We start from the raw sequence: 22,429 nt of genomic DNA, 5'->3' as shown, positions 1-22,429 counted from the left end.
TGAGGATCCTGGACGACGAGACTGCTGAGTGGCTGAAGATTTCCTGCCCTCCAATCTAGCCTGGAAAGATCGCTCATACGCCATCATCATTATCATTCTTCATGTGTGAAGATGAGTTAGGTTTGTGAAAGATTTAAAGTTTCAGGTTTGAAATAGATCACTTAGCTTAACTCAGCAAGAATTGTTTTTTTAACTATTGTGCTGCAGATTCCAGAACAAAATTTAAGTAGCCTACGGTAGCAAATTTTTTTAAAGTAATTTTTGCATGAAAAAAGTAAAATAAGGTGGAGCTTTTTTTAGAAAGAAAAAGAAAGCTAGAGAAGAGGAACTAAAAAAGAATGAAGGAGCCATTTTGAAGTTCGTAAAAATGTCCTCTGCTAAAGAAACAGAAGAGGTTAGGAACCACAGTAAATCGCTACCTCTAGCTGAGACGGAAGAAGAAGTGTAGGCTACCTCAAACAAAACAATCACGAAGTGATCATTGGAAGAAGTCAACTGAGACACTAGAAACTCAAAGAGAATGGACTCTTTTTATCTCTATAACAACATTTTCCTTTTGACTTGAACAACATTAGCGATGACGATCTCAGTAAAGGTGACCTAATTGATTTGAGATCAAAGCATTGAGTTTCATTCAAAAACTGTGGAAGAATTTTGTTGCTCACAACTGCAGACCTACCCATTCTTGGCAACGCAAGCGATTTTTGTTTTGTTACCATTCATAACCACTTAACCTTTGCGAGACAGGATTCTCAGCTCTTGTTACAATAAAAACAACATCGAAATCGCCTGGACAGTGGACGTTGAAGATGACATGCGTGTTGCATTGTCAAAAACTCAACCGCAGTTCAGTCGTTTATTTCAGGAAAGGCAACAAACTACCATCTCATTAAATTTGCTTACGTTGAAAAAGTTTCGGCATGGCACTTTGGGTCACCTTAATATTCAAATACTGCTGACATCTCTTGAACAATCCATTCATTTTCTTATTTGAGCAACTGTTTAACCTGATATTTGCCGCAGAAGTCACAGCAGCAATGCAATATGACACCGTAGCCTACAGCAGTAGAGTAGCATAATTATTACAAATAATCAATAGTAGGGCTACTGTGATTGAATTGACTCGTGTGAACATAAATTTCTTTGCAATAGTCAATAGTACGTTAATTGAGTTTCAGGCAAAATTTAGGTAGGGGTCCGCACAGGGATATCTAAAGAAGGAGATACGAATGCTCAGAGCGATTGCTGATTCTCATGACACTAAAAGGGCGGTAGTTGGTATCACGTTAAACATGCGCTTCTTTTTAAAATTGCAGAAAGTTTTGTAGTGCAGCTGGTACACTCAGCTACACAAGACAGTTAGCAAGTGTTATGTAGAACATATTTAAAGAATACTTGTTTGAAAAGACAGTTGAAAGGTTACAAGTTAGCTGTTTTTTGACAAAACCTTTACATTTGGATATGTGTATTGTGTAGCCTAAAGCAAGTATATGGGTAGTTGAATTAACAAGTGATTATAACCATTCATTGAATATCCATACCTGGTCGTAATAGTGCAATGCAGGTTGTCATAACAAAGTTTATTAAATTACTATAAGTGTCAATTGTCATTTTACCATAAACAGAGATTATTTAAGATAAATAGAAGCCCTTCTATTGTCAGACGTAATAAAAGCCTTCATATCCCCTTCTCTAGATATCCCTGGGTTTGCAGAATTAATAATTTGTTTAAAGGGGTCCGTGACAACAAAAAAGTTGGGAACCACTGGTTTAGGGCTTAGGCTTTCTGTCTAGGCAAGGAATGATTGCCTACAAAAATTAAACAAGTTAAATGTACCGTATTTATTGTTTGGTCAAAAGTATAAACTCATATTTGGGAAATTGAAAAGCAGCCTACTTATTCTGAATAACTCTAATCAATTTAGTTTGATGCGACTGGTGCCAGAAAAGCGACATTCTCCCGTCGTGAATTTTACGTGGCAAAGCATTGGCTAAAGTTATTTGTCTTTCTTATCGTTCTCGCAAAAGTTCTGCTTCAACGCTTTTAAAAGTAAACATAGTTTTCCCTTAAAGCTCATTTCAACTACTTCCAAACAGCATCCAATTTAGATGTAAAATGCCAACTTGGTTTTAAAGTCGCAACAACTTGTTGTTGTTATGTTGTTTGCTTAGAGCGCAGATAATAATTTTTGAACACAAAAAGCGCTGACATTCTATTTGTATATGTTTTATTTTGGGTTCTAGAGAAATTTATTAATTATTAGTTGGGGATTCGGCATTCAAACAGTGGTGCCGAAGTTAGTTGAGGATTGGGGGGGATAAATCCACATTTTATCAAATTTTAGACGATTTTGAACATTGGGGGGATGCATATTTTTATACACAATTTTAGTGTTAGGCCTACTGGACGTATTAAGTTTATTAAACAATCACCGGACCTCGGTAAATTAGCTGCTAACAGCATAATATAGGCTACAGATAAAAAATCATGGAGATAAAAGTGCTACCAGTGCTTTTGTAAATGACTGCTGCAAGATTAAGAAACAACCACAAAAAAATTGGTACCTCCAGCGGTATTCGAACCTATGACTTTCCAATGAATACTTAGTTTTTCCAGAAAAACAGAAGTTATAGGCTACTCCTTCACTAGAATCACTACACTTAGTGCACTATAGGACAAAGTCACTAGTCAGGAGACTGAAAACAATCGAAGCTACAGAACAACATCTGCAAACGAACATATCGCGTGTTACGGCAGTGCGCATTGAAAACTCATTAGCAATGTCATTTATGCTGATGTGAGCCAAGCCCGCAACCAGGGGGGGGCATTGGGGGCATTTGCCCCCCGAAATTTTTTGAAAATTTTTTAAGCGTTTTATGCAGTATGAAATGTAGGCCCTACTATACGTCGTACACGTACAGCCATACTGTAGGGTACCCTGACATTTTGTCGAAAGGACATTTTGCCGAACGACATTTTGCCGAATAGACATTTTTTCGAAACTCATTTTGCCGAAAGACTAATTGCCGAAAGGACTAAATGCCAATTAGACAAATTGGCGAAATTATAGAATTCGGTAATTAGTCCTGTCGGCAAAATGAGTTTCGGCAAAATGTCCTTTCGGCAAAATGTCTTTCGGCAAAATGTCTTTCGGCAAGATGTCCTTTCGGCAAAATGTCCGTGCACGTGCTGTAGAGTGTAGACTATCGAAACCGAAAGTAGGCTACGCTGGTTGGAAGCTATGCTAACAATTTTGATCGATAAATTAGGCTGGCATCCTCATTATCTGTTTCGTTAGCGTATACATAATGTCAGCATCCATCATCACCATAAAAAGCGTTTAAAAACAACTAAATAATTCGAGATCAAAAGCAGCTGCGATAGCGTGGTGAATAAGCTACTCAGTTGGGCTTAGGCGTTTGTAAATCTGATTTTTAATGAATTCTTGAAAGTGAAAGGCCAGCAAGTGCGATTGATGCGGTGTCAGCAATAGAATCCCAAAAAGAGTTTTATCCAAATATTTACAAACTCTTGATAATTTTGGCTACACTTCCAGTCACAATTGCTTCTGCAAAAAGAACATTTAGCTGTTTACGACGCTTGAAAAGTTACCTTGAAAGCACTATGGGGCAGGACAGGCTTTCTGGACTAGCTCTCATGCAAATCCATCGTACTCAAATTCCAAGCGCGGAATTGGTGTTAAACGAACTTGCCAAATCAAGTAGAAAGTTAGACATTATGCTCTAAATTAAAATGTCATTTTGCATTTGCAAAGTCCACTTCTTTGGGCCTACAAACATAAAAACTTGTTGAGCCAACAAAATGTTTCAGGATTGTAATTTGTAATTACCGTGTTGAGTTTATTCATATGTATCTGTTTGTTTATGTTGATGTAAATATATGTTATTGATTAATTTATGACTCCAGTCGTGCCAATGCAGTTCGTAGCCTACAGATGTTGTATTTTATTTGTAACCGACTGAACACATTACTGTGATATCGTAATTTTCTTCCTTGGGTAGTCATAGCTAAATGAGAAAAGGTTACAAAGGCTAGTTTCCTTTAATGCTGTACTAAACAAAAACGTGATTGACATAAGTTATGACCACTGAACCGTAGCATGGTAGTGCCACACACTCTATCAATGGGCGTGGACATTAACATAAAAATGTCACAATGCATCATTTTAATGTTTGTTCTTTGATAAAAATTAAATGCCCCCCCGAAAATATTTGCTGGTTGCGGGCCTGCTGATGTCATTAAGAATATTTTGCTGATTGTTGCAAACAATGCTAGCATTCAATCTTTCCTGCCCCAAAGTATTTCTCAGCCAGGTTTTCAATGTACGAAGATTTGAAAACGATCTCTCACAAGAGGGATCTTATTCATCTGTAGTTTTGAGAATAGAGAGGTTTTTCCAACTCGGACAATGCCTGGTGGTAAGCACTTTTAGCATCGTACAGAGATTTTGTTCCTGTTGCCTTTCTGAATGAATCAATTTGATAACTCATCGATTGTCTATTCAGCTGTGGATAATTTTTGACCATTTCAAGAACTAAGCCGGTCTTGAAAATTCGTACAAGTTCTTTATACTTTGCTGAATCGGAATTCAGGCTACTTTCAAACCGTTCGGTCAGTTCAGAGATACCTCTGTCCATGAACTGATTGTAAAGTATTTCATTATGCATTTGAGTGTCTGCAGTAGCTGCCATCGAGCATCCACCCAATCTTTCAGGGAGTCTTCTTTGCCTTGGTGCTTGCAAAGGCGTGATGAAATTAGCAGCAAATTTTGCCAGAGGTGAACTGCATTTCTGTAATTGTTCTCAGACTCCAAATCATGATATTTTTCTCGTGTGATTTCTATAGAGACATTAGTCTAGCGTCAAATGGTCAAATCCAAGACAATTTACTGAATTTAGAACTGTGATCAAACATCAATAAAAGAAAAAACAACAGCAATTCGAGATGCTTGCAAACATCTAAATCCAAGTACAATTTCATAGCAAATATTTTTTTTTAATTTATTGGGGGGGATGCTACCAAAATATTGGGGGGATATATCCCCCCCTACTTCGGCACCACTGCATTCAAAACTAGGTCATGTGACGTCAAAATCATCTAAAATTCTAAATACTTGCAGCTTCTAAACAAGCTAATCATGGTGTTGCGTAGAAAACTCCAAAACTGGCAACTGCGATGCCAATCGTGTGTGCTTGTTTCACATGTTTGTTGCGCTGCTTGTGCGCATCAGTGATAAATAACGTGAAAATGACATGAAAAAAATAAGTTAAAATTCAATAAGATATATAAACTAAATTCCATTTTTGGATTCGAATTATACGATTAGTCTAGCATTCCGTATAGTTGCCTATTTTCCAAATTTAAAATTTTGGATCTAAAACGGCTTAACAGTGAGAAAAAATTTCACATCTGGCAACACTAAGGCTCACTGGGACAAAGCCTTAAAAAACTAAATTGTCCTAGCTCATGACAGGGTTGCCATATTGGCGTTTTTCCTGCCAAATTCCACAAATTTGGCGTTTTTTGAAAGCGTTTGGCAGGAGAAAATTACGTTTGGCAGTTTGGCATTTTTTTGGCAGTTTTTACTTTAGTGTTTTTTTGGCATCTTTTGGCGTTTTTTTGTAATTATTACCTGTACAACTCACCACTAAAGTTTTTCAAATACTTTTATCAATGAAAGTCCATCAAAAAAGTTTAATTTATGGTCTGGAAACTCTGAATTCCTAATTTAATCAAATGTAAGCTCCAGAGGCCACTGGCGGCTGGCCAGTCACCAACCAAAGTTGGAGTTGGACTGGACAGTTGGAGGGATGCGTTTTGACATTTATTTTCTTGCCAATGGACTAGTAAGTGTTAACACGTTATGGTTAATGATGCGATGTCACACCGTTTGAGTTGAAAGCATAGCGTAGGCCAGAGACCTTGTAGAAATTTGAACCGGAACCTGAATTGGTACCGGAAGTTCCTTAGTTAGTAAGTGACAATCAAGACCTGATGCCAGATATAAAACACGTTTGTAATGGGTCGCAAAAATTATCTGTATTTTGTGTTTTCTACACCAATCGTCCAAGAAGTTGAGGGCGTCAATGCAGATGCCATGTATTTGTGCTAATAACTGTAGCCTCTTGACATGTAAAGTTATCAGGTGTAGGTGTATTTCCTTCATGCCATTAACATTGTGAAAATCCTTAAACCTTAAAAGTGTTTGTGATATTTACCAATGGTGTTTCTTGGCATTGTCCTCTTTTCACATGTTGAAGTTTAACACTGAGTTTTTTGTTTTTCAGACTTTGGCTAGATTGGTTATAAAGCATGCATTAAATGAATGGCCTACTGTAAAAAGTAGATTGTGGGACAGAATGTTTGTGTCGCCAAGCAAGGAAAACAAACTTGAACTAACATACCACTACCGGTACCAGTGATTCTGATAATGAGGAATGCTATTGCATGCAGGCTAAACTTGTAAAACCTGCTAGAAAAGCAGCCCTCCCCCATAGATTCCCCCCAGGCCAATTGGTCTTTATCACCTTCTTCTAATTGCGCTTCGTTGATACTTGATAGCTCCAACTATGTGGCTGCCTCCTACAACCTTTGAAAGTTTGTTTTAATTTAGCTTGATACATGCAGTTTGTGTTTCATTATTCATACTAAGTGGTCTATCAAGTTAAATTAAGACAATATACCATCAGAGCTACATTTTGCACCATATATAATGGTGTATGGCCTTGCTGGTTAACAGGACAAGCCGCACTAACAGTTTGGCAGTTTTTTTTTGGCAGTTTTTTTGAAACCCTGAAAAGTTTGGCAGTTTTTTGGCGGTTTTTACAAAACATTTGGCAGGCAAAGCTATTTTGGATCTGGCAACCCTGGCTCATGAGTCATGATCCTGATTGCTAGCCTAAAGCGGGACGTTTATGGTGAGCCAATGATTGCCATAATTTTAAACTTTAATTACTTTTAGATTTGGCCAACTAACTTGTTCACATTAATCGCATACATTAGTGGTGATTGCGGTTTATTCTGTGGTGGAAATCCTGATCAATTGCGATCATGGAGTTGAGAGTAGGCAACAAGTACAGGTTAGGGAGGAAGATTGGAAGTGGATCTTTTGGTGATATCTACTTGGGTAAGGTTTCTCAAAATATATTCAATCATTTGATTTTGTGTGCAGCTACATGTACTTGAGAGGTTGCGGTACTGATATTTTATTTATTTATTGATAAACAGATGGTTTGGACTTTGGATTTTCTATTTTAATTGCTTCATTGACATGTGCTGCATATTTTTTGAGTGAGGTTGTGGTGTATGTTGAAGGCAGAACAGCATTTTTGACATTGTTTCGGTCATTTATATTTTCAAATGCTATACATGAGAAGTTAATACTATTTAATACTATTATTTTATACTACGGTATACTATTTAATTAATACTATTTCAGATGCTACTTTTGGTACACAGTTGTCTGGTTTCTATGATGAGTTCTCTGCTAAATTGAGATTTATTTCAATATTGCTTTTGCATGGACAGATGCTTTATGGCAGGGGTCGGCAACCTTTTCTAACCGCAAGCCAAAAGCAAAATTTGCAAAGTTTTGGCGGGCGTAGCCCACAGATTTTCGATTAACAAATTTGTTTTTTTTTATAATGTTATAACTTTCAAATATAGCCTTAGAATTTAATCAGATTAAGTCCTGATTTTGTTAACAGAAGCACAGCATATTATATACATTTATTGATAGTACAACATTGATTGGGTGCAACCTATTTCGTCCTCTGAACACTTTGTACCTCCATTTCGTACCCTGAAAAGATCAAGAAAAAAATACAACAGAGCCAAAGTTGCTGATCGGAGTTGCTGCAAACATTTAAAAACAATTTTTGATCTTTTCAGGGGACGAAATAGGTTGCAGGCCTCGAAATTCGATTTTGTTGACAACGGACAAACGTGTCTGGTCTGAGCAGCTATCTTGGTGGACACATCAGTTTTAACGTCGATCGTCATGCTTAATTGCTTTATCTTGAACTATATCTATGGTTTAGAAGACTTTTTAAATTTCAACAAAGTCACTCTGACAGGCTTTCATCAGACCAACGTCCTTTGCTCGAAGAGTCAAACGTTTCACTAGGCTTTTTTCCTTAGATTTGTTTTTGCGTGTCATGTGAGCGAAAGTGATGAAGAGCAAGTAGGTTCATCGTATTCATTCTCACTTATAGAGTTTTCCCTGAGCCTTTTCTTACTGTAATACCAAAACTTAACCTACTTGTATAATCTAATTTTGTAACCAATCTTGCCTTATCAATATTACTCGGAGATCAAAGCCAGACATTGTGACATAAGACTTAAACTAAATTGCGCTGATTAGTGTAGAAGTAGGTACTCCCATCCATTCTTAGCAAAGAATGCACGTTTATGTTCAAAGGTTTGTTGGATGTTGTGACGATTCACATCATGAACGGTATAAAAGTCACCTAAGAAGCGGAGAAAATGAGGCATAGCCTATGTTGCAATCACATTGACTAAAATTTAAGGGTTTGATTATAAAATAATATATCATAGGGTGGGCTATATAATACTATAATTTTTAAAGTGGCTGCGGGCCGAATCCAGCCCACGGGCCGTAGGTTGCCGACCCCTGCTTTATGGTTTAGTTTCATTACACCATGTAACAAATTTTTACAAATGTTTTCGTACATGAAAATTTTTATGAATTATATATGTTTTGCTACTTCAAACTAATCACCAAAATAGCAAAAAAATCTTTGAAGCGTCCCTACTTTTGATAAAATGTCACTTTTTCTGATAGTTGGTTTTAATCAAAATTTTTTTGTGTTATCCAGCATAGTTTTGTATTAAACATGTAAGCATGCAAACGCAAAGGAATAATATAGAAATATATATATATAATCCATATATGCATCATGCAAAGATGAAAATACTTTAATTTTCAAAAGTTGTTACATTTGTGTGACTTGCGTACCTATAAACTGAGAAATCTTCTTGTCTTACTGACCATCATGTGTCTTCACTCCTCCTTCATGTTGCAAGCCCACCACCCTTGGTATTTTCTTTCCGTATATCATATATAAGAAATGTCCTGATGAAACCTTTTGCCAATTGTCATGTTCTTCGCTTTCACTCATCACCCATACGAGGATTAATACAATCAAGATGGGAGTGCAGGAAATGCATTTTCATGGACATGTAACCATAGGCGTAGAGTTTTAGAAACTACCGGGGGTGCAGTTATGTCAGAATATCACATGCATAAACATCAAATGCGGTATATACTCGTAGACAGACAATCGATAACAACTTAATAACATTGAATTGCATAATTCAAAATTAATACAGAATTATGCAATTCAATGTTATTAAGTTGTTATCGATTGTCTGTCTATGGTTTTTAAAAAGTACCTCTCTACCAAAGCTATGGTATATACTCGAATATAGGTCGAGATTTTCGCAAGTGATTTTCACCTTAAAAAAACAGGTTTGACTTATACACGAGACAAGCTGTTGTCTCCGGCTCGGCAGCTTTCAAAATTAAGGCATTTTTGCTGCGGCAAAATGCTTGCCGACGTAAATTACGGATTGTGAAATGGCGTCGGCCGAAGTAAAAGTTTTGAATACGTTTATTTGCAGTGATTCAAACTTAATGATTTCTTGTCAATTGTAAATTTTATACACCTGTTACACTTTATACACTTGTTAACCGATCAATTTTTTATCTTTGCGTGCAGGATATAATCGTTCTTATTACGTAACATTCCATGATCATTGAATGATTGAAGTTGATGTCAAACCTTAGCGGCTGCATAAAACAATGGCGTTAGGTTGGCTAGGTGGTAGGTGATAATGGCGGTAAGAGACGTCGTTAATGCAAGCAATATCTGCGACCAAGACCATTAAACACCTTTTCTTTTATCGGTTTTCGATTTAATTCTCACACATTGCAAACTATCTTTGCTTCAAGAACATCGTGGGGAGTCATAATAGCACATTTTGCTGGCCTAGTTTTGTTTGAGTTCACCCTGACAACAAAATCCGTCTGCAGACGTTGAATCAATGTAAAATTGGTGGATTTTGCTGTCTGGGCAACCACTCAAGTCAGAAGTAACAGTTTTTCCTTTGCACTAGTTTGACTAGTGAATCTTTTTCGCCCGAGACAAATAATTGCTGGCACTAGCGGACATTAGCTCATTTTTACATTGATTCACTGATCTGCCAGTGTTGAATGTTCATGTGTTAAAGGGCGGGGAAACCCAAATTAACTTCTTGCGAGTTTTTTGTTTCAGCGTGATGTCATTGTGTACAACATGCGTTTTAGCAAAAAAAAAATCCAAATTTTGTTGCCCTTGTCTCGCTAAGGCCGCTTTTGTTTGATACCCGTTTGCGAGGTCTCGCGCGCATCAAGCTGTGATGCTGTTCGCTGTGACGTCACAAGGTACATATAGTTGTGGCCAAAAGTTTAAGACCAGACTTGATTTATGACCATTTTTGCATTACTTCAAAATACTGCATCATATATTGTTTCAGTTGCATCATCTTTATGCATCATCTTATATCTGATGCAGTATTTTGAAGTAATGCAAAAATCGTCATAAATCAAGTCTGGTCTTAAACATTTGGCCACAACTATATATACCTTGTGACGTCACAGCGAACAGCATCACAGCTTGATGCGCAACGAGACCTCGCAAACGGGTATCAAACAAAAGCGGCCTTAGCGAGACGAGGGCAACAAAATTTGGATTTTTTATTGCTAAAACGCATGTTGTACACAATGACATCACGCTGAAACAAAAAACTCGCAAAATTAATTTGGGTTTCCCCGCCCTTTAATGAGAGGATTTCGATTCTTGTGCCTCTGATAACAAAACAATGCGTTCTGTTAAATCATACTTGATTTCACAGCGGGAAGACCTCGTTGAAAATAGCGCGTTTGGATTAAGTTACTCTACGCTCTAGTTTGAAATTTCCTCAACGTATGTCAATACCGATAAGAGCAGGGGGTGCGCCGCACCCCTGCACCCCCTTACTCTACGCCAGTGCATGTAACACACCATTTTTCATATTCTTTCATCACATTGGTTCCAAAAGTTGATAATTATTGCTTCATTTAGCCTATTACTAAAATGCTGAATTTATGTCTGTATTACGGTAGTATGTTGAATTCATCATCAGAGACTTTTTCTAAATCTTGAGTCACTACTGAGTCTTTTGCGACTTTTTTGCTCAATGGTTTAAGCAGCTCACTGCTGAGTGCTATGTGAAACAGGTGCAGTAGAACATGATATGATAAAATATGCAATGTCATGACAGTTGCTTGTTTTTTTAAACCTTTAACTGTCAACCATTCAGAAATAATGATATGTGCTCTATGGTTTCGGGTTCTCACCAAACTCTTGGAATTTAGCAAATAATATCAAATGTTTTTTCCCCTTTAGTCAGCCATTTAATTGGATTGACCTGTTCTGCAGATAACATGAGGTACACAGCTTTTAACTTTCATGCCAAAATACATGTCATAAGTATAAAAGCTTTGCTTCTAACTTTTTTTCACTGCACAAGTGTACATTTTACTTGTTTTAATCTGATATGTAGACCACAGACATAGTAAAAACTTTCAAACCAATCAGCAGAAAGTTTGCATTCTCGTGATGATTCATTCTCCAACTTATCTGCAACTTAGGCTAGAGTTTTTTACAGAACACAGCAAAAAATAATGAATGGTTGGAATGATTTGAGTTAAAAAATATTTGAAATTTCTGTACTTGCTCTACTTTGAGGCTATGATAGAACAAAGATCATTGTTATGACACAAACTACAATTATGATGCTGAAGTGATAGCTACTATGACTTCACACTTTATCGACCTTTTTAGAATAAGAGGTTGAGAAACAGGGTGCTGAAATGCAGTTTTGGTAAAGAGGTGACTTCAACCATAGACAGATAAAACCAAGTAACCACAGTCTAGAGTGGTTCAAAAAAAAATACAAGTTTCTCGGAATCTTCCTCCACAAGGCTTAAAATGTGCCATTTCCCAACAGAAGTGCCCTTGCAAAAAATTAGATTGGAGATCATTTGAAGGTCAATCAGATTTTCACTTTTTTACCACATTCTGCCTATGTTAAACCCTATCACACACAGGCCGACATTGTGTGCAAGACTTACAGAAGGAGGAATGCCTCCTATTATCTCGAAAACCAGAGCAGAGAATGAGCTAGACTTAAATATGATGCAGAATTAAACTTAGTATGTATATAAACAGCATTTATTAACTTAACACCCAACCAAGCAAAAGTCTTATTTCCATACCATACTATCGGCAACTACCATTATTATTGAAAAATGTTCACTCGAAACCGGCAGTAGTCTCATCAATCATCACCAATTATTTTCATAGGTTAAATAAGTTTAAACATAATACAATTTTTTTACTTATCACAAAGAGACATCCATCAATATCACGATAAATGAATTAAAATACAATGTTAGCATCAAGGACTGTGATGTTAAATCAGATATGACATTCGGCCATTGTTTTCATCACAGTCTCATTTCAGGCTTTGTTGAGATTGAGGGTTGCTTTGGTTGGCATCAGAAACCTTTTTCTGTGGGTGCTTAGCCTACCAATTGCAGTAGGTACTGTTCAGAGTCTCATCTTTGGTTAGAGCTGAATTGTAGGACTGAATTAGTGCAATTCCTCGCTCGGCTGTGTCATTAACCACTTTCAGGAGACTGACACCGGCTTTAAATTTATGGTATGCTGGCCTGATGCCCAGAGGTATGAGCATGGGGGAATTGGCAATGCTCCTGCTTCTTTGTTACCATTTGTGCACAGCAGATCAAAAAGCTTTAGTCACCGAGTTGTTATAAATGACTCTATTGGAGATTGATGGTCGAATCCTGTCCCATCCAACCGCTTCAGAATTTTTGGATGTGGTGGTTGTGCCAAGTTTGTCACCATTGCTGTTTTGGTTATCATCAACACAATCATCAAACAGCGCAAGATGCTCAGAAAAATACCACAAGTGACGATGGAAGGCCTTCAGAGCTGTTTTTTGATATGACATATTATTGGGTAGTGGTGAAAGAGGTCGAGAACTTTCAAGTCGTTGTTGGGAGCTCTTGTAGCTAATGGAGCCTCGTGCCAGTACCTTGCATTAACAAGAGCCACAAAGAGACAAAACTGGGATAAACCAGTGATCTCTTTAATGGTAAGTTTGAACTGGTCCCGGAACAAAATTATCTTTAGGGAGGTGGCCTTTGCCATCAACCTTGCACTGTGCATTACAAGTTTTGCCTTTGAATATCTTTGAACAGAAAAATATTGAAAAATAAGGTGTTTAATGCATCATGTGGTAAAAAAGTGAAAATCTGATTGACCTTCAAACGACCTCCAATCAGTCTAATTTTTTGCAAGGGCACTTTTATGGGCAAATGGCACATTTTAAGCGTTGTGGAGGAAGATTCTGAGAAATTTGTGTTTTTTGAACCACTCTAAAGCACACGGCATTTAACATAATACCATAGGCGCCAACTTTTCAAAAAACCTTGGGGGGCGAGAAAGGTGCTGACGTCATAACCATAACGTTATTTTACTCAATTAAGTCTTTGATTAAGCTTACTGTCTTGTTTGCATTGACACCTAGGTCGCAAACCGAATTTATTAGAACCGCTGCTTGAAACGATTAGTTTTACGCATGCAGTCGTATAAATTTCGATATTGTTAGCTCATAATTGGAACAGTTGGAAAACAAGCCGATTCATTTCCTTCTTCTTGCGAGTGAATAACAACGATCAATTCAAGACAGTGAAGTTACCGAAATAAAAGCGCAAAAAATCATGATCTCAGGCAGAGTGGAAACCCGCTATCACTCAGTTTTGTTAACCTCGTTTTGCTAATTACTTACTCTTCAAAGCGTTAACAACGGCGAAGTGTTTTCTCTTCTGTTTTTTATCGAAAGTCTTTATAGTCTTTTATCAAATACCGTCGTGCAGGAGTGTATATTGATGAGTGTATGAGAGATGTATATAATTTCACAATATATACATCAATACAGTGCTTATTGAAGCAAAACACGGATGACAGTTTTGAAAAATCCATTTTTATGCTGTTTTCACGTAATTGTTCGTTGTGTCGTAGTTTCAACTCGATAAAGTTTGCTAAAATCGATTTCGTGTTTGAAGTCACAAAAAATCTAACGGACGTTTGGATAGCTCCTGAAACGAGAATAAACATTCAACCTCGCATTCGCTTTTTCGCTACCACGCGTTTTGACTTTAAAGCTGCTCCTCACGCGTGGGAAGATAAACAGTGTGTGACTGTGAGCGTGCCGTGCGCATCTCAGTAGTAATTCACGTTCCAGGGAAAGCCATGCGATCAGCTGCTGTTTTACGGGCAAGAGCAACGTAGGCTGTTTTTCGCTTTCGGCATTCTTGAAGTCCATTTAAATGATCTAAATCTTTTTCGCAAAGTATTTTATCTTTGAAACAACACCTGCAATAGCCATTTTTGTTGCCCCTCAACCATAAATTTACGGGGGGCGCGGCCCCCCGGAAGTCGGCGCGTATGCATAATACATTGAACTGAACATAAACTACGAACGTTTTCGGCCATACACATGTTAGCCCTTTTCAAGTATCGGTAATGAAAATAACTAATTAGGCCTATGCATTTCGTATTTCAGTTCATTGTGTAGATCAGTTATTTATTTTCAATGTAGATGTAATCGTAAATCAATAATCGTAAAATGTAAATCAGTTATTTTTTATTACCTAAAAAGGGCTAATATGTGTAATTGTTAGAGTGCATCAAGCCCCCCTCATGAAAAAATTTCCTCATGGCAGTATATTAAAGTTGTGCTACCTCTGGAAAAAATCAATTGTGTAAAATATTACCAAATTTGGATGAACTCTACCGGGTCCACATCGAACCTGAAAAAACGAGAAATAGGGTCATTTCACATGAAAACAGGCGATTTAAAGATATCTCAAATATGATACCTCTCAGATTTGGTGAAAAGTTGTCATAATATGCCTTAGACTACCAAATGAAAGAATCCCAAGTTTTAGATCAATATCTCAAAGGGTTTGTCCATGGCGGTCATTTAAATTTCGAGAACCACCCTCATTTTTGACTTGTGGGGGTAGCGTATAGCAAATTTTGCTATTTTCAGTGCATCACAACTTCTACTGCAAAACGTAATTTGGAAAACTAATAATGCTATGCTAGGTCATATAGACTATAGGCTACTATACTATTCCGGAATGGCCCGTTTCGGTGAGTCCGATTCGGTGAGTCCGATTCGGTGAGTCCGATCCCTTAACGGGGGATTTTTTCAATTTTTTTTTTAAATTATTGGGTATCGTAGCCTAATTATCATTGCCGTTTTAGGGTTAGGGGTTAGGGTTAGAGGTTAGGAACTCACCGAATCAGACTCACCGAATCGGACTCGACGAATCGGACTCGACGAATCGGACTCACCGAATAGTAGCAGACCCATACAATTCAACAATAAAAAACAACATTTCTGAATGCATGGGTAGGCCTATTAGGTGGGTCACTAAAATCCTAATATTTTGGCCCGTAAAGGTGTTTTTTTTCAATTTTTGAATGCTTCTGACATCCAAACCAATCAGAATATTTTTATAAAACATGATGATGATGATGGCGTATCAGCGATCTTTCCAGGCTAGATTGGAGGGCAGGAAATCTTCAGCCACTCGGCAGTCTCGTCGTCCAGGATTCTCAGACCATGCGCACCGTGTGGAGGCCGGTGGGTTAGGCAGTGGTGGATGACATGGTCTGCGGTCTGTTTCGTGGCACCACACTCGCATTCTGATGAAGGAGCCAGGCCCCATTTGTGCATGTCCGAACGAAAGCGGCCGACGCCAGTTCGCAGGCGGTTAAGCCTGACCCACGCAAGCCTTGCGAGGGACATCCCTGGTGGACGGGGATCGGCGTTGGGTATGAAGTCACGGAGCGTGGAGGTGTGATTTTGCCACTCCGTGTTTTACATGTGGTTCGTCCAGTGTGCCGCACTTAAACTAAGTTCTTCTGCGTTCTTAAGGAGTTGTTGTGCGGCAGGCACAAAGGGGCGTCTTGATTTCAAGCGCTGCTTTATAGGTGGTGGTCTCTTGAGTGTTGCATGGAGGAGATGGTCGGGGTCCAAAGCGCGGCGAGCGAGAGAAATCGTGGCTCCTTTACGGCGTAGCTCAGCGGGTTGGATGCCTGCTAGGATGGGTAGGCAGTCCGTTGGAGTGTGACGCAGGCATCCAGTCACAGTACGCAGTGCGTCGTTAATGGCGGTATCAATCTGGTGGGTGTGAGAACTACGACACCAGACCGGCGCGCAGTACTCAGCGGTGGAATGAACAAGGGCTAGGGTAGCTGTACGAAGAGTTTTAGCACCAGCTCCCCAGCCGGAACCCGCCAATCGCCTCAAAAGTGCGACGCGTGTAGATTGTTTTTTGCGCAGTGACTTCAAGTGCCGGCGGTACGTGAGTGACCTGTCCAGGGTTATGCCGAGGTATGTAGGTTCGGCACAGTAGGGCAGGCGTTCCCCATCAATCTTGATGTTTATCTCACGCTGTGCCTCCCGGTTGTTAAGGTGGAAGGCCGCCGACACTGTCTTTGGCTTGCTGAGCTGTAGCTTCCATTTCTGGAGGTATGCTGATAGTGTTTGCATGTCTTGGCTGAGGTTCCTCTCCACTGACTGCCAGTTTCCTGCTGAGTGCAGGAGTGCCAGGTCGTCTGCGTAAGCATACTTCCTGGAGGTGGTGGGGGGCAAGTCGTAGGTGTATATGTTGAACAGGAGAGGAGCCAAGACTGAGCCCTGTGGGACGCCGTTTTTAAGTCGGCGTAGTCTGCTTCGACGACCGCTACCGGTTGTGAGGGTAAAACTGCGGTTTTGCACAAGTTCCATCATCATATGGACCATGTGTCTGTCAGGGAGCAGACGGAGTAACTTGCAGGTAAGGCCGCTATGCCATACGGTGTCATAGGCAGCCGTGAGATCAACAAACACGGCGCCAGCCTTCTTCTCAGCCGAGAAGCTGTCCTCAATGTCTTGGGTCATAAGTGTGACCTGATCTACAGTTGATCGTCCGTGTCGGAAACCAGCTTGTTCACGGGAGAGCTGCGGATCTATTATTGGTTCGACACGGGCGTAGATGAATCTCTCGAGGATCTTGAAGGGGATGCAGAGCAGTGAGATTGGACGGTAACTCTTCGGGTCCCCTGGGGGCTTCTTCGGCTTAGGGACTGCAACCACAATGGCTCTTCTCCAGATTCTGGGAATTCTCAGGTGGCGCAAACAGCAGGAAAGGAAGTCTTTTAACCAGGACTTTAAGGAGGCAGCAGCATGGAGTAACAACTCCGGGCATAGGTGGTCAGGGCCCGGGGCTTTACCTGGCTTTATGTGCTGGAGGGCGGCGGTTTTGCATATTCTGCTAACGTAAGCAATTCAAAGCAAATGATGGGCTTTTTTGTGACGTATAAAAACAAAGTAGCCCAAGGCTAGGTTGGTGGTTGGTTTTGAATCTTTATCCTCGAACTAACAAAGCCCTGATAGGTTATTCCTGGTAGTTTCACATACTTGTAGAGGCTTTTGACGCAGAGCCGGTTACCGAGATTGACAAAGTGAAGTTTCCGATTATTGAAGTGTTGTTGCCGAGAAATAATTCCGGTACTGGTGCCGCTGAATGGAGAGCAGTTATTAGAATGTGTTGCTCAAGCGCACACCTCGAAAGTCGAACCAGCACCGCTTGATCTTGAAGCTTCTTCGTTCACGAAGTTACGCGCTAACCAACTGAGCTATCGGGGCGGATTAAACCATTTACAGTGGTTGACGCTTGGGTGCCAAATAGGCTAATCTGTTTTTATACGTCACAAGAAACATTTGCTTTGAGTTGCCTACACTACTCACTAGCACAATATGGAATAAAGTTTGTTTTCCAGCTGGTTTCAAATCAAACAAGATTAGGTCTATTGATGATTCAACGAACTTTTTAATATTGTTGAACCAGGGCTGCGATTTTTTCTTTCTTGTCGAACGACCAAAAATTCTGCGTTTGTTTGTCGAATAGTAATATAACGTCACAAGAGTCAGATGAAGCGTTTGCCGCGAATTACCGCACAAGTTGTGTGGATGTATGTCAGAGTCACTTACTTAAGTTTTTAATCGCACGCTGATTGAGTGATTGCAAAGGAGTATCAAGCGCTAAGTTGTGTACCTACCGGACGTGTATATTATTGTTTTGCTCCGGGAAGAGAACTGTTGTAAACGCAAAACTGAGGATCGTTAAAGAAAAAAGCCCTTTGGCTATCGTCGTCGGCTCCAGCTCGTGTCCGAGCATTGGTTTCGTCTTCAAATCGAATTTGGCTTCGGATGGTATGTGGCTTTGGAAGCCCAGTCTATGATGGAAAAGACGTGGGCAAAAGTCATATTGTATAGAGGGTGGGGGACGTGGTAGTTTTAGCTTTTCTTTTGTAGTGTTTCATTTTTCTTGGGCTTTTTGTATCTTGTTTTTTTCGAAAATTTCCGTGCCTTCCCTAGTTATTTTTCTCCGGAGTAATCTGTCACTAGCAAGTTGTTCCCATGAATCCAGATCAATGTTTGCATGGCTGAGGGAGACTTTCAGCTGATCTTTGCATCTCATTTTTGGTCTTCCAGAGGGTCTTTTTCCTGTCTCTTGTTCTTGTTCACCATAAAGCATTATTCGAGGAAGCCTCGTTGGGTCCATTTGCATGACATGTCCTGTCCACCGAAGGCCGTGTTGCAATATGGTGGTTTCTGATTCCTGATGAGCTTGAACATCTAGTGAAGCCGTGCTATCGCCAGGGCCTGACCTTATATTTGCAGATGGAAGCTCACCGACCGAACTTGAACTGCTTGTTGGTTGTGCGTCGGCAAACTCAGAAACGTTATCACTGTCTCGCCGAGAAACGAATGTATCGATGCGTTGTTTCTTATGCACTTGAACGGGCTTATCTATAAAATTTTATTGTTGAAAAGTGAAAACGTAGTAGGCGCATTTTATTACGCATGCTTTTGCTTACCACTATTAAATTAAACATGTTGAAAATTGAGAATGCTTTGCGACGTTAGGCTACTAAACGCTATTAGCCGGAAGTTTACCTCGATGATAAGTTCCAAAGTGACGTGGCAATGCTTCTCTCGATAACTCCTTCGAACAGATCCCGCACTTCACTCGCTGTTTGCTGAACTTTAACCGCTTCTCGCTAAGACCGACCGAAGCTTTTGCCATCCGTGTTGTCGGAGGATTCTTTTGTTTTTTAGTCATTATAGGATACTGACTAACTGAACACTATCCTATCTGTAGTTGGGCAAAGCTATGCTGTTCTTACAACTTGCCTATTACCTTGCCTTGTCCACTCCCAGTGACTACCTACTATTCTTCTAGAAGCGAACTCTTATATATAGCGACCTTTCTTATCTGTGTTTCTGATTCTGAACATCTGGTCGGAAACTAGGCTATTTTCTTGATGTAAAAAAACTTGCGTAATAAGTAGGCTTTATTGTGTTCTTTTATTGTGTGCTTCTGCGATTATTTTCTCCTGTATCAATCACCTGCTTTAAGTTATATAACGGAAAGGAAATCCTAAATTTGTTTTTGTCATCATGCACTGGCTACATAAATTCATCATTGTTAAATCTTTCAAAGGTTGGCTTTTCGCCTGGTGCGAGACAAATTTCCTGCAGATGTCCAGACTTCCCAGCCAGCAAACTTGTTTATACATGTCATGCATTGTGATTCAACGTCTGCAGACGTTGAATCAATGTAAAAACGACGGGTTTTGCTAGCTGGGTTGTGTGCTTTTGTGAATGTACCAAAATCGCTCATTACGTAATCACAGAAACTCTTTTAGTGGAAGGAAGTCGAGTTGCAACCGTGTTTATCTGTCTGCTATTCTTTATTCACATTGCAAAACATTTCTGCAATCTTGGAACAACAAGTGCATAAGTCAGACATAAATACAAAGTTGCAAACACGTTGACAACTAAAAGTAGCCTAGTTCGGTTATTTTATCTATAAAAGAAACCCGTTGTGTCGAATAGCACGAAACGTGTGTTGCGAAATGTTTGATGCCAGGCGTTGGAACTTCGATCAAAGCATTCTTCCGCAGTGTTCAAAATGGCGGCGCTGACGCCTTGGGAGTTTCTCGTGTGAAGCGTCGCTTTTAGACCTTGCTTTGAAGTACCTGGCGCAAGAAAGTTTACGTAAGTCAGCACTTTTATGATTGCATCACGTGATGCCCCCCCCCCCCCCCGATTGTTCCTCTACCTGACGACGTTTAGTCCTCTCAGTTTTTTTTTTCCTTTTTATTTTCGTTTTTTTTTTTTTTCCGTAAGGCACGGCGTTTGTCGAATAGTGATGGCGCGTGTCGAGTGACCTCGCCACCGAAAAAGGCAAAAATCGCAGCCCTGTGTTGAACGAGTGAAGTGGTTTTCAAGAAATAATGTTCGGGAGGTTGCTATTAGGTTAAGGATCTTCAAAGAAATGCATATCTTGCTCATCATGTAGATGTGCTCCTTGTAATGTTGGGTGGCAAGGATGAAAGTGTCCATGATCGTCCAGCAGTGAATAAAATACTTTAGTTTTGTGTTACTCTACAACAGGCAGTTGGACGACCATATGACTATAAAATGCCCACATGGTTATTTAGAGCTCTAAAAAGGGCCATTTCTGCCTGATAGGGTTTTCAGATCCTCAAAAGATCTCTGTTAATGGCACCACAACCCTCAAACTTGATTTGACAGAAACAAAGTTTCCAAGTATTACAAATAATCATGTTTTATAAAAATATTCTGATTGGTTAGGATGTCAGAAGCATTCAAAAATTGAAAAAAACACCTTTACGGGGCAAAATATTAGGATTTTAGTGACCCACCTAATAGGCCTACCCATGCATTCAGAAATGTTGTTTTTTATTGTTGAATTGTATAGTAGCCTATAGTCTATAATGACCTAGCATAGCATCATTAGTTTTCCAAATTACGTTTTGCAATAGAAGTTGTGGTGCACTGAAAACAGCAAAATTTGCTATACGCTACCCCCACAAGTCAAAAACGAGGGTGGTTCTCGGAATTTAAATGACTGCCATGGACAAACTCTTTGAGATATTGATCTAAAACTTGGGATTCTTTCATTTGATAGTCTAAGGCATATTATGACAACTTTTTACCAAATCTGAGAGGTATCATATTTGAGATATCTTTATATTGCCTGTTTTCATGTGAAATGACCCTATTTCTCGTTTTTTCAAGCTCGATGTGGACCTGGTAGAGTTCATCCAAATTTGGTAATATTTTACACAATTGATTTTTTCTAGAGGTAGCACAACTTTAATATACTGCCATGAGAAAATTTTTTCATGAGGGGGGCTTGATGCACCCTAGTAATTGTATATGGCCGAAAACATTTGTAGTTTATAGTTTATGTTCACTTTAATGTATTATGTTAAATGCCGTGTGGTTGCTTGGTTTTATCTGTCTAAGGGTGCTGAAAGTTAAAGAAAAACTTAAATAAATATTTTTTAAACAACAGTGGTGAAAAAAAAATTCCTAGAAGAGCAATATCTTTCAAAAAACACCAAAAAGTCAGCACAACTAATATTTTGTTGCATGGTATTATTCAATTACCTATATTCGAATGTACTTTTCCCACAAAATTTGACTGGATAAAGATCATCAAATATCGAAAAAGGTCTTTTCAGAGTTGTGTGTATCCTGCGGTATTTTGCAGTAGCGAGACATGGATACAAGTGAAAACAAATTAATAATCCTGAAAAGAACAGAAAAGGCAATGGTGAGAGTAATGGTGTAAAAACAAGGAGGGAGAAAAACATGAATAAATTGGTGGATATGCCAGAGGTGAGGGATATTAGTATATTGACCAAAATGACCAATCCAACATGGGAAGGCAAATGCAAGTACTGGTAGTAGTAAGATGGAATGGAAATGTGGTAAAGAAGTAAATTTTTTGAGAAAGTTGTTTGGTTTGAAGGTGAACAGAACAAGAAATATGGACATCCAAGAAAAACATGGGAAGAACAGTTGAAGGATGAGGTACCGGTACCGGTAGCCAAAGTTGGACTGAAAGAGGAAGATGCAATGGCAAAATAAAATTTTGAAAAGGAGTAAAACAATCACTGCAGGAAAATAAAACGGCTAACTTTTATTTGTCACAAAACTGAAAGTTGATGATGATGAATTACTCGAATATTAATTATATAATCTTTCTTGTTGGTAATACCTGGTATATATATAATATAAGCCTTAAGATTGTAAAATATTTTAATAAGCCTTTAATTGCTTTTTGTTCTCATTACTTATGACAGAGAGTGATATAATATAGACTGTTCAATCAGTGTTCAT

General features: G+C 39.1%; 1 protein-coding gene across 1 annotated transcript in view; it reads left to right on the top strand.

The window, feature by feature from the left end:
* Positions 1 to 6,989: 6,989 nt before the first annotated feature.
* The window catches only part of LOC145785706 (casein kinase I-like), a 35,654-nt gene continuing 20,214 nt past the window's right edge, over positions 6,990 to 22,429 (top strand). The window contains exon 1 of the mRNA XM_082597401.1: positions 6,990 to 7,148. Coding sequence (XP_082453527.1) covers positions 7,073 to 7,148 — 76 coding nt within the window. The 5' untranslated portion in view covers positions 6,990 to 7,072. The remainder of the gene's footprint in view (positions 7,149 to 22,429) is intronic.

This window comes from Aplidium turbinatum, chromosome 16 (genome assembly GCF_918807975.1).
Source record: "Aplidium turbinatum chromosome 16, kaAplTurb1.1, whole genome shotgun sequence".
In the NCBI taxonomy this organism is placed as follows: Eukaryota; Metazoa; Chordata; class Ascidiacea; order Aplousobranchia; family Polyclinidae; genus Aplidium; species Aplidium turbinatum.
The sequence above is the reverse complement of the archived record's forward strand: the minus strand, read 5'-3'. Positions and strand labels throughout refer to the sequence as shown.